General features: G+C 36.3%; 1 protein-coding gene across 3 annotated transcripts in view; it reads left to right on the top strand.

Annotated features, from left to right (window-relative positions):
• Nucleotides 1–11: 11 nt before the first annotated feature.
• The window catches only part of RECQL (RecQ like helicase), a 22,516-nt gene continuing 9,175 nt past the window's right edge, over nucleotides 12–13,352 (top strand). For 2 of the 3 annotated variants that reach the window (XR_003400376.1, XM_026868115.1), the window contains exons 1-11: nucleotides 12–350; nucleotides 1,875–1,947; nucleotides 3,289–3,486; nucleotides 5,387–5,566; nucleotides 6,433–6,539; nucleotides 7,474–7,672; nucleotides 8,781–8,947; nucleotides 10,116–10,197; nucleotides 11,224–11,372; nucleotides 11,457–11,574; nucleotides 13,206–13,344. Coding sequence is in view for 2 of the 3 variants with exons in the window: in XM_026868115.1 (XP_026723916.1) it covers nucleotides 1,932–1,947; nucleotides 3,289–3,486; nucleotides 5,387–5,566; nucleotides 6,433–6,539; nucleotides 7,474–7,672; nucleotides 8,781–8,947; nucleotides 10,116–10,197; nucleotides 11,224–11,372; nucleotides 11,457–11,574; nucleotides 13,206–13,344 (1,355 nt within the window). In the remaining variant the exon portion in view is untranslated. The remainder of the gene's footprint in view (nucleotides 351–1,874; nucleotides 1,948–3,288; nucleotides 3,487–5,386; nucleotides 5,567–6,432; nucleotides 6,540–7,473; nucleotides 7,673–8,780; nucleotides 8,948–10,115; nucleotides 10,198–11,223; nucleotides 11,373–11,456; nucleotides 11,575–13,205; nucleotides 13,345–13,352) is intronic. The other variant, XM_026868116.1, reaches the window with a different exon arrangement.

Raw genomic sequence — 13,352 nt, forward strand, 5'->3', positions numbered from 1 at the left:
CGGTGAGGCGGGCACTCCGCACCTTTCCTGCCCGCGGCTCGCGGTGTGCCTGCGGGGATGGATGCTGAGACAGCCGCTGTAAAGGCCCTGCTGCCGGTTTGTCGGGTTCCCCACCACTCACAATTTTTGTTGTTGTTGTTGTTTTAAGGTGGCTTCTCAGGGTTGTATGGGTGAACTTTTTTCTCTTTTTCTTTTTCTGGGTTGAACTAACCGGGAAGATGACATACCATGCTTGTGCAATTATTGTTGGTTTTATTCCTTAATTTTAACAGTTCTTTGATAATGCTCTAGTAGCATCAGTCACGTTTTAGAGTTAGTGAAAAGCTGTAATCCGGAGGCTTGGTTAGAAGGTAGGGTAAAAAAAATTACGTTGTTGGCACACTGATTTAAATTATACAGAGTGAAAAGTGATGCTTGTTAATAATCTGTCTGGTTTAGGCATGGCTAAGTTAAGGTCCTCTTCTCCCCTCGCTAGACGGCTATTTAGAAAAGGCTGTAATGGGATGAATTCATAGGGATTCAGCTGTTTTTACAGTGGGGTAAAACTGCGTAATGGGCAAGATGCTTCCACTTTTGCCTTTTGTCCACTGTGATTTATGAGTTCATCATTATTCAGTTTCTTAGGAGCTGCATTTCTGAGGAATCAAATTGGGATCTTTGTTGTCTGTGGTGGTATAGAATCAGTTACAAGGTATGCTGAGCTACTAGTTTTAGAGACAGGAGCTAAACTAAAGATCTGTAGAGCTTTAGCAGTATATAAGGAAACTTTCATAGGTAATTTTAATTTTCTCCTCACTCCTTGGATAATGATAAGCTAATGATATGAGGCTTGTGTTAACTGTGGGGAATAAAAGAAGTGTATTGTATTTACACTGTGTCTGTTCCACATTTACTGATTCTTTTGTCTGTCTCTAGTTGCTCTGTACTTTGAGAAGACTAATATTTCCAAATACTTGTATGCAAGTGACAGGTGGTATAAAGACAGAACCGTGTAACTCAAATTATGTGGGTAGCCTGGACACTGCTGAGTTATTTCATACCTTTATCAACTTCTTTCTGAACTGTGGACCTTTATCTTACTTGTAATTATAACCTTTTCTGGCAAAGTCAGTGTTTTATTCACACATTCTTTTTATATATATATTCCCCCCCATTTCTAGGAACACAGTAAAACATTTGTTATGTTAGGATCAGCTTATATTGAGGGTCTGCTGAATTTCTTCCCTTTCACGCTCCCTCAGATTTGGCTCCCATGTATACAATAAATAGTTCAGAATTCAACAAGAGAGAATACCAAGTTTTGTATTATTAGCACATAAAATGACAAAAAATATTGTTCAGAAAATTAATCAATAAATAGAATTCTAAGTTCATCTTCCTGATGATCTAATCAGACCCAATCCCTCTTCTCTGAACCAAACTACCTTTCTGCTTCCCCCTAGAAGATCCTATAGGTGTTGTAGTGGCTGCTTTTCTAAGAGGTGCTATATAATTTGCTCAGAGTTTTTCATAAAATAGTTTTTGAAGAGATGAAAGAAAAAAAAAGTCAAAGGTAGGTGAATGACTGGTCTATATTAAACTATGCCTCTCGGAAAATTTATGACTTGGTCAAAATTCACTTGTTTTCATCAAGAAGGCTGGCAAGCTATAGCCTTAGGAACTGGTTGTGAGTTGGTATCTGTCATTTTTGCAGAGGGGAAAAAGCACGTTGTCACAGAGTTGGGCCTATTTATATAGGTAGGTTAAATGAAAAGTACTTAAACTTTATATTAAAACCTCAGATTAATGAAGAATTTCTTGCAGAAAATGTATTCTGTTTAGAAGGATTACTCACTAATAATTTTTCTTTTTTATTTATTTGATTTTATTCTTAGGGACAGTTGCTTGCTTAAGTAAGATCTCCTAAGGATAACATTCTCTGATCTCCAAAGATGTCAGCTGTTGCAGGTAATCCGAAGTTAGTATTTGATATGTTAATTTTGCTAACAGATGCATTCACCTGGTGCTATTGATTATTATTTATATGAATTTAATGTATTTAGAGAAGTTTGTGGGGTCTATGTTATTAGACTTCAGATTTGAAGAAAAAGTTCTTTTATACAATAAGGTTTTGTTTCTCAGATAAAAACTAAACCAAAAGCAGATTAGTCAAGGAAATTACTTGGTTTTCAATATTTTGAAAATATGCTTCACATATCAACTCTTTGATGCTGAGTAACAGTGGGCATTTAAGAAAACAAATATACCCGTTTCATACCATTTGTAATGAGGATTGTATTTTTCCATATTGTACACTTGTGTTCCATAAGCATATTATAGTATCTGGTGTTCTTGGACAAAAATCTGTTATTTTCTGGGGCTAGGGGGAGGAAGACGTTTCTTGTTATGCCTTTCTGACCTGGCTCTGAAATAGTAGTACGCACTTGGCATGCTGCGGTATGTGTTAATTATTCTTTTAAACCCTGGAGATTGGGTTCTAGAACACAACCTGAAATTCACACAGATGGATATTAGGATGTAAAGAGGCAAATTCCTGCCAAAGATTCGCTTATGTAACCCAAGCTTCTGGGAAATATTTGCTTCATTTTTTTTTCAGGTCTGAAGAATGGCTTGTGCTTGCAAAAGCTTTGGTTCTTTGTGTTCAGACCTTGAAGCTCTGGTTCTGCATAGGAGGGAGATCTGTGTGCATGAAATGCATTTTTTTGCTAATGTCCTTATTTCCATCTTTAGAAGAGCTTTACTTACTGAGGTTAATGTTGCTTCTCACATGTAAATGCTTCCCATTAAAAATGTTCTAATGTTGTGCTCACCTTGGAACTGGCTGCAGTACTTGTCTTCACTGTAACGCTTCCAGTTTTAATGTCAGGGCTGATGCAGTATGCTTCTCATTGCTTAACATGCATCTGCAGAAAAGAAAATAGTTTCAAGTGTTTCTCTGGAGAGGCACTCCTTTTGAGAAACTGGATTGTGATACATTTTTTTCTATATTAATCAACTCAGACAATGATAATGTTGCATATTTCTCATACACCATATTGGAGATGACAATTTACAGTATACTGGTGTATATATATGACACATGTATATGTATTTAAGAAATTGCTAAGTATTTTTAGATGGCATATATAATATTAGCTGCTAAAATCTTAGGCTGACTGTTTGTCTAGATGCTTTTGGTTTGTGTTTAATTTTGATTGTTCTCTATCAAAAAATGAAATAAAGTATTCTTTGAAAGTGGGGTTAGCAATTTACTGTAGTCTCTATTCTGTCTTCACCTTTTTCCTTCAGTGCTAGAGGATGTACTGGTTTCCATTGAAAATGAGCTGCAGGCAGTGGAGATGCAGATTCAGGAGCTTGTGGATAAACAGCAGGAACTCCTTCAAAAGAAGATGAGGGTAAAAAGTCTGATAAAGCAGTCCTCAGGAGACTCAGAGGCAGGTGGAAGTAAAGACACTGAAACCTCAGCCGAGGCATGGAACAAAAAAGGTTTGCAGAGTCAAATTTGAATATTCTAACATAGAAGTAAACTAATCCAGTAAAGGGAAAATGTGTTTGTGTAGAGTTTTATTTGGATAATGATATTTTCCTATTTCATTTTGTTCAGCTGAGTGACTTGCCCTCTTAGTTACACAGGGTAATATTTGTACTGAACTTCCTGGACATTCCTAAATACTAATCTGAGTTGTTCAGGGCAGAATTATCACAAGAATGGCCTGTTACAGCTACTTTTATGCTCTTCTTGTTGCAGTCACAAGTTGATTTGATTTGCTGTAAGAACCCCAGAGTAAATCTGGATATATTGCAATATTCATATTCCCTGTTTATGTTCTAACAATAACTGCTGTGTGTATTTTCAGGATTTGACAATAACAGTCTTGCACTCTCAAAGTTACTTCTCACTGTCTTTGTGTTTCTTCTTGCTTGAGTGGGAAGGATGTTGGTTGTGTCTGCCATGGATTACGTAGCCCCACCATCTCACCAAATTATGCAGATTAGATGGATGCTGACTGTCAAAGAAAATGTAGAATACATTAGTATGTTAGTTAGCCCAAGTGGCAAGCACCCCATGGTGGTGTGAGGGCTACTGTTCTTTTGGAAGCCCTGTCTTTCCAGTTAAACACTAATGGAAGTCCTGGATGGTTGGTGGGTCTTGACCATGTTATGCCTAGCCATTTTTTTGTTTGGTTGTTTTTTTTCCTTTCCTCCTCCTCTTTTACTTCACTTGCAATTTGGAGATACATTGTTAGTTTCTGCCAGTATGTATTGCATGTATTCTCTTTTTTTTGGCTTTTTTAAAAGTGAAATTAGTTTTGTAGCCTAATCCATGTTTGTGTTTGAGAAAAGTATTATGCATATGTAAGGACACCGATACTTTATAATTGCAAATTGATGCTATTGAACACATTGATTTGTTTTGGGTGATTTTGTGCCTAATTCTCTCTTCCTATGCTTTAAAAACTAACATCTTTGCAATCAGATGCTGTGTACACGTTGAATAAGAGCAGTAGCTAAATTTGGTCTCAGTATAAAGCTCACTCAAGTTAGTGGGTGGCTTTTCTTGGTTTCAGAGAGCCTTGGATCTGGCTGTGATCTTTGTAAATTAGGAAGCAATGTCACCTCAGGTCCCAAAGTTAATTCTTGCATTGTATGTGGTGTACTCTGGAGTTCCCACAGTTCTTCTGCATTCTGATTTTAATAATAGGAAAATGGTTGATATGCTTCCCGATGCATCTGAAATTTAAGTTTTTTACAGTATTATCTCTTTAAATGATGTAGTCTTTAGCTCTTTATTGAAGAAAAGAAAAAGCTATTTAAAAAAAGCTAAGTACATTGGGGTGATTATTCTTAGGAAGGTTAAACTTCCCCTGCCCCTTTTTTCTTTTTAGAAAAATGCTTATTATCTCTCAAATATATGGAAAAAATGGTAGTCTTGCCTTCATTACATTATATGTATTACTGCATTTGTGTGAAGGAAGCATTTGGGCAACGTAGTAGTGAGATTATCTTAGGTCTTAGTCACTGGATGTGCTTCTTATTTCCATTTATTTTTGAACTATCCAGTTAACCTGATCATTGGCACTTTGAAGATCTTTATTTGCTTGTGAGTTTTTTAGCATTAGTTCACATTTATGTGCAATGAGAGCCTTTAGTCTAGAGGTGGATTATGGTTACATTTCCTAGGGTTTTCAGAGGTCCACCTTGGAAATTAATTTATAAAGACTTAGGTTGTGTGTAGCTTTTTTTGTGTGCCATTCTTGAATCTTTAAACATTTTTCCAGATCTAAAATTATGTTGCTTCTAGATTTAGTTACTGTATATGTAAATTGCCCTTTCTTCCTATATTTTAACTGGTTATGAAACATGTTTGGTTTTTTTCCCTTAACAGATTTTCCATGGTATGAGAAGATAAAAATTGCACTGCAGGACAAGTTTAAACTCCAGAAATTTAGGTCCTTGCAACTTGAAACAGTAAATGCTGCAATGGCAGGAAAGGACATATTTCTTGTCATGCCTACAGGTGGTGGAAAGAGCCTTTGCTATCAGTTACCAGCTGTCTGTTCTGATGGTATGTAATCGAAGAAAAGGTCATATATAAACAATAGGATTTATTTTCTCCCTTTTATAGTTATTTGGAGAATTCACCAGTAGGGGGGAAAAAAAAGCAAAGAAATGAGAGAAAGATTTACTAGAAATATTTGCTTTGTTCTCTTTATTTTCTCTGAAGATGCAATAGCAGCTTTAAAATAGATGTGCCTGTTAGATGTGATTTAGATTTAAATAGTTTATCTAGGTTCTTTTCAATATGTCAATATGTTCTTTTCAATATATTAAATGCTGAAAGAATTTTTTAAAGTTTGGCACTTTTTTTTTTCTTTCCCTTTTAATTCGATATACAGACTGTAAATTATTTAAGTATGGATATCTGTTATTTGTCTGTTCTACTCCAAAGTTTTAGCTTCAGATTTTTTTGGAGAGACTTTGTGTAATACTTTTTAGAAGTATCCAGTTTTAGTTTTTAAGCATTTTTTAAAAAAATAACCCATCCAATTGCATGGAAGTTTACTTATTTACCAAGACCAGATTTATCAATGCCTAGGATTGCTTAGTTGTGTGGTAAATTATCACCTCATGACACAGATGTGAATCCAACTTTCTTTGGTTTGTATATTAGTTCTTATACTCTGTTTCAGCTCCATCTGTTTTGGTCTGGATTCTAAGAGAAGGTGCACGTCACTGTTGATAAAAAGTATCTCTTTGTGACCTAGCACTCACTCATCAGCTATCTAGGAGGGGAATCTGCTACTATGTATAAAGCTTAAGCTCCTGTTTGGCAGTTCCTTCTGAACAAGGCTGATACATTAGTAAAAAGTATTAGAAGAGGTATTTGTGACATCCAAACAGTTCAGTTTGCACAATGGTTGATTGTTACAGGTTTCACACTTGTGATATGTCCTTTGATATCACTTATGGAAGATCAGCTCATGGTTTTGGAACAGCTTGGTATTTCTGCAACTTTATTAAATGCCTCAAGCAGTAAGGTATGTTTAACTGCCAATTCTTCATGGGTTTTGTGGTGTATGTGCCAGTGTCTTGCCTGTGTATGTTACGTATGAATGGAATGAATGACATAGTTTTATCAGCTAATGCCATTCTATCAGCAGTATCTTGACAGCTACATGCTGTGATATGGATAATGTGCATAAGTATCTTGCATTCTTGTTTTAATGACAAGAACACATGTAAAGCAACACTTTTCATGGAATAAATAGATTTCACAGGGCTGTTTAAAAGATGTGAACTATGTCTGTCTGGAGTGTGTTGTAGACTTTTACTGAGTTTCTAGACTTAAAAGGTTGGAGTATGTGATTTTTGTCCATTAGTAACACGTTGATCAGGGTAGGCTTTTACATTTAATTATTATCTTACTTTAGGATGTAAGCTGTTTGATCTAGAGGCTAAAAAGCAATTTATTTCCCAGTCTGTTATTAGTCAGTTACTTTTTACAGTAAAATATATTTCCCTGAATACCAGGAGGCTGTGTGACACTGGATTTAATACATTAGTGGCTTGATGCAGTGTGCCAAACTTGGAGTCTCCTTTGAGGTAGAGCACTTTGAAAACTCAGTAATAAAGACTAAGTTCTGTATGAAAAATTCTTTTACACTTGTAGTACCACAGGCATGTTTGGTACATTATAGTTTATTGGGAAAATACTGATACCACATGATGAAGCAAAAGTTCAGTAGTTTGCTTTTTCAAAGTTCTGTGACAGCTTTTCCAAGTGTTAGAATTAACATCTTATATAGAATGATCATCCACAACGACTTACAACAGTGGTAAATACTGTATAACAGTTTGCCAGTCTTTGTTAATTACCCTCTATGAATTTACTGGTAAGAATCTTAGCACTAAGCAACTTCAGTGTGTTGCCCTACTTTGTTAGTCCCTGATTTCTCCTTTTGTTTTCAACAGGAACATGTGAAGTGGGTCCATAATGAAATGCTAGACAGAAATTCGCAACTGAAGCTCATTTATGTGACCCCGGAGAAGATTGCAAAAAGCAAAATGTTCATGTCAAAGCTAGAGAAAGCTTATCAAGCAGGGCGTCTTGCTCGCATTGCTGTAGATGAGGTCCATTGCTGTAGTCAATGGGGCCATGACTTCAGGCCTGGTATGCTCATTAGAAATCTAGTTTGCAGTGTTATGCAGGCACCAATAAATAATATGTTAGCCCTGAAATAAATCCAGGAGCTTTCTTCATGTGTTAGGTAAATACTTAGTGTATGGCAAGTACCTGTGTTAGCTCAAGGATTTTAAATTTAATTCACACATAACTACATCCTTGTCCAGGAGCTAAATTCATGCAAATGAGGGTGATTTCAATGTTGACTTTGCTATCAGTATTCTGAAAGACTCTTAAATCGGTTTAATTTGAGTTTAATAAAGCAAGTATTTTTGGCTCTTATCTTTAATATGAACAGTAAAGTAATCTTTAATCTACTGCTACAGGAAAAAGTGTTTCTGTACACTGCTCCCTTACACTCTGGGTGACAGACATAGAGCATATTGTAATTCATGTGATACATTTTCATCACTTCTAAAACAAGTTGAAACAAATGACCTTGACTTGCGGGGAAAGTGTTGTAGAAGACACTTATTTTCTGGTTACTGTCTCTTTGCCTTTGAAAGAAAACCTGATTTGAAGCAGTAGTAACTGTGAAGTCAATGGTTTTGTTAAAATATGGTGTCTGAGCAAAGAGCCATGCCAGTTAAACTGACAATGTGGAGTTTGGATATGAACCTCTGGCTGCATTTCTGTTCTAAGGCAGCAAGTGATTGTCAGCACTGAGCCCTTAAAATCTTTCCTTAGTACAGTCTGGTCTGTGTATCCAAATTCTACATTGCTTGTTTATTAGTAAAGCCGTGTTTACTGACAAGCTGTTTGTAAAAACAGACCTGCAAAATAACTTGAATGTTGGTTACTACAATGCCACTTATATTTTTCCAACTTTTTAAGAACTTTTGTTTCAATATATTTTGCTTTCTGAATTATGTCTGCTTTTAGAAAATTTAATTAGAAGACAAAGCATCTATTTTGATAAGTACAACCTTTTCATTCCTTCATTTGGATGTATAAATTAGTTCTGTAGTAAACTGGTCATTAACAACATTTATTGCAGTATTACCCCATTGAATGCTATCTACATTAATATCTTTTTTAACTTTGGATCTATAGTATGAGAAATATTTCTCTTTCCCCTTTTTGTTTTCTTGCTTAGACTATAAGTCTCTTGGTATCTTGAAAAGACAGTTTCCCAATGCTCCCTTGATTGGATTGACAGCAACTGCTACAAATCATGTTTTAAAGGATGCTCAGAAAATTTTGCATGTTCAGAAGTGCATTACCTTTACTGCATCTTTCAACCGGCCCAGTCTTTACTATGAGGTATGTTTTACTACCAGTTTGTTTGGCTGCATCACAGTCATATTATCTTCTGCAGGTGAAATGCTGGGGTTTCAACCCCAAGCCCCAAATTAAGGTTGACATAGGGGTGATTCCCACAGCCCTTCACAAAGGGGGGTGAGTTTACCTCTAAGCTTCCCTCCAGGGTGGTGCCGGCCTTGCAGGGAGAGCCATTAGGTAAACGAGCCCCAGGTGTCCCACATTAAGTAAACAAGGGTCAGGTGTCCCACTTGGGGATAAAAGCTGGGACCCCTTGCAGGAAGGGGCAGTGTCTGTCTGTGGGGTGGATGCACTTTGCAGAGTTTCCTGTTGGGGAAGGACCTCCTGCCTCCCTGGGACTGGGCTCCAGTCAGGTCTGGCTTTTGTAAATGTGGGCTGTGTAAAGATTCAGTATGTGGCTTCCTTGGTCTTATGTATTTGGCTTGTTGGCTCAGTTGTCTCCTGTCTCTTCTATGGGAAACTGCATTTCACCATTTATTCCACTTGTTGGTTGTGTGGTGTCATTGTTGGGGTCAGTGGGATCGATGTTGATTATGTATAATCTGACTGACTTGTTTGTACCCCTAGTGCTCACCCATGTACTGACCCTTTTGTATCAAATACAATTTGGTTATTGGTTCATCTTTATGCTGGCTGTGTCCTTTGTGCTAGGCTTAATAATTGGCAAAACAGCAGGTTACAGTTGATGAATTTTAGAGTAGATTTCCAATTATATATTTTAGTAATAAACAACTTTTCAACTGAATGGTGTTCTTTCATGACTTCACCTTACTGAACTTGATGTCATCTGCAGAGGAACTTGATCTGCTCTGTCTTTGTGAGCAAGGATTAGCAGATAGGGCTGTGTACTGGGTAGAGATGGGTAGCAAGCTCAGACTGCTTCCAAACTGTTGGAAAATAAGTAATGATTGCTAAAAGCTGTGAATTCTGTGTTGTATTTTATTTTCAGTTTGACCACAGTTTCTTTTAATGTTCTTCATGGAAAAACTTGTGTCCTTTTTTTTCTATGAATATTTGACATGTAATCTGACTACACAAATGGCAGAATAGTTGTGTTTATTGTACTGGAAGAAGTAGAGTAATAGGGTTGTTTGACAGATTGTGTGTCCATTTGAAGAACTCTCTAGCATGTGTTTATTATGTTTTTGAGGTTCGACACAAACCTTCAAATAATGAAGATTTCATTGAGGACATAGTTAAGATCATTAATGGAAGATACAAAGGACTCTCAGGTAAAAAGTGTGGAGATTTTTTATAGTATTCAGTGTTACAGGGATGGCTTCAAGTGATTCTGAAATGCATAGAGAAGTTCTACCTTCACCATAGACTAAATATCCAGCATTAGAAGAAGTAAAATTTAACAAGATTTGTACTTTGAATAATTACTCTTTTAATTCATTAGTGTTTAAATGTCTTTACAGTTTACTTATATCTTCTGAAGTATGAAATCAATGTTGATGTATATAGAACAATGTTTACATACATAAGAATAATTGCAATTTTTAAGATTGTAAAAAACAAGGCTCAAAAAAGGTTATCTACATTTTCATAGATCACATATGTCATTTAGTATCTGTCAGAATACTTACTATCTTTAACATTTCTTTTTCATATTTGATCATAAGATTCATGTATTATTCAGTGCCCAGAATGAGTGTGTGGTGGGATGAATTGCACTTTTGTGATGAAAGCAAAACTGTAAAAGTTGCACTTTGTGTAATCAATAAATTATGTAGTACAAATAAAGAGGAGAGCCATATTACAAAGGCAACAGAACCCAATTTTCCAGAGCAGCATTTTTTCTCTGTAGTGGAACTCTGTGGCTCTGATAAGCAGCTCCCTGAGTACAAACTGTGTTGAGATGATCACAGATCTCATGGCTTTGTGTGTAATCCTTGGCTTAGCCCAGACTGACTAATGACAAAAAGCAGATTTAATTGAAACCTTAGGTGAGATGTCATAGATGTCATAAGCAACAGCATTCCTTTACGTAAGCATTAATAGCCATTGTCCTCCTTCAACATTAATAGAATACTTCAATGATTACGTGGATTGGCACCCATATTTTCTTCAGCCTACAAGTCAAAGCTGGTAATCGAAGTTCCCTTCATGGCTACCAATACTGCAGACTGAAGAGGCACAGAAATTATTTACTGTTTTTTATTTATTTAATAAAACTTTCAAAGTTGTTTTTAAGTATTGGGGCTTGTTTGGTTTTGTGAAGACATTACAATAAGGCATCTTTCACTTTTGTGCAGGGATTGTTTACTGTTTTTCTCAGAAGGATTCTGAGCAAGTTACTGTGAGTTTGCAGAAACTGGGAATCAAGGCAGGGACTTACCATGCAAACATGGATCCTAAATATAAGACTAAGATTCATAAAGGATGGGCAGCAAATCAAATCCAGGTGAAGTAGATACTTCTTATAGACATGTCTCATTTAAACAAATTGTGTTTTGGTACCTTGATGATTTCTTAATCTTTTTCTCAGGTTGTAGTGGCAACTGTTGCTTTTGGCATGGGAATTGATAAACCTGATGTGAGGTTTGTAATTCATCATTCTATGAGCAAATCCATGGAGAACTACTACCAAGAGAGTGGACGTGCAGGTATTGTAGACAATTTGCAAAGTCACCATTTCCATCCGTTAAAACAATAAAATTGTACTTTGATTTCAGCCATTTGTGCAAAGTGTCTTGTCTTTGAGGCAAGTTCCAAAGTGTGTAATGGCACTCTGCCTTTGTAAAGAGGCTTTAAAGCAAATTATAAATAACGTTCATAATCTCAGACTTCTGTACTGCAGTGTATCAAAGAATAACTGGATATCTAGCCCTTTACTCAGCATTTTTTTTAATTACTTGATTTTTGTGACATCTGTAGCTTACCAGAAAAATTTAATAACATGACATTGACTGGGAATATGTTACAGAAAAGATTTCCCCCCCCCCCCCCTTGGCATAGCAACTGGGATGGGTGATTTGCTCAGATTGTCTCTAGATGATAACTAATTGCTGTATGAATTTTAGTGGCCACAGGAATACAAGTAGGGTTAAGAGTTGGGAGTGGGGAATTTCAAGGATTCATCAGTATATAGCAACACTAAACAGCTGTTATAGCTAAAAAAGGGGTTTGTGATGTGTTGGTTTGGCTTGGTGGTTTTGACCTTGTGCATTATTACTTTTTCAAAGACAGATTTGAATCTATGTGGAGGAAGGCCTTTTAAGGACCTTGAGGGGCAACTGGTTGAAATTTTAACTATGCCTGTGTGATAGAAATTACCCTTGATGCTGGCCTAAGAAATACAGTAGTCAAAGTTGGTGGGAGTTTGTATCTGTTTACCCTAGAACCCGGTTATGTCTAGTGCTGGAGGTAACAGGAAGTGTAAATACTGATGTGGTGAGACAAGGGCCATGTAGGTGCTGAAATGGTTGTTTCACAATGTTCAGCAACTTGGGATAATTAAAGCAAGCTTTTGTGTTTCTTTTTCATAACTCGATTCAAATGAGATTCTTCTGGGGAGGGATTAAGCACTACTACTCATTTACCTGAACAAACTACTTAACTTAAGTAAACTTCTTTTTTTCCCCTTGACTGCCCATCCCAGTGAAGTAGTTCCTTTCTGTTATATGTTAAACTTTTTTTAAAAGTTTAGGGTTTTTTAGGCCTTGTCTGCTCTCTGGATCTTGTAAACAGCAGGAAGGCACCCATCAGCACATCACTGGGAGTGGGGGGGGCAACAGGAAGTAAGAGATGAAGGAAGATCAGCTATAGAAGGCACAGTTGATTTAAAATTTAACAAAATATTCCATCATACCTAATTCTCTTTTAATTTATTACCATGAATACCTAATAAGGTATTTGAAGCTCACAGTGTCTTTAAATGAAGTAAGAATTAGGCTTCAAGATGTATTTGGCTGGGATTTTCCAAGAGGTGTTAGGGTGAGAAAATAGTAATTGCACTGACTTTTTGTATGACACTAATGTTTTAGTTGTTTCACTAGTTGTTAGACATTAAGTTTACTTGATTCTGTACTTGTAGAAGATTTCTAAATCTCTTTTATTTATAGTCTGTATCATGCTATGCTCTATTGGCTAACATGTTATTTTTGATACTCTGTAACAGTTATGTACTCTCTATATATGGGCTGCAGAAGCCCATGTAGGTAAGAGTGGAATTTGTGCTGGAAAATGCTATGCTTAAATCTCATCTCAATTTTTTGCTTGTTTTTATGCATTGCAGGTAGAGATGACCAAAAAGCTGACTGCATTTTGTATTACGGTTTTGGAGATATATTCAGAATCAGCTCTATGGTAGTGATGGAAAATGTAGGGCAAGAGAAACTGTATGATATGGTGTCTTACTGCCAAAATATGAACAAGTGAGTTA

Source organism: Athene cunicularia, assembly GCF_003259725.1.
Source record: "Athene cunicularia isolate RWA chromosome 1 unlocalized genomic scaffold, athCun1 chr1_part2, whole genome shotgun sequence".
NCBI classification, from domain to species: Eukaryota; Metazoa; Chordata; class Aves; order Strigiformes; family Strigidae; genus Athene; species Athene cunicularia.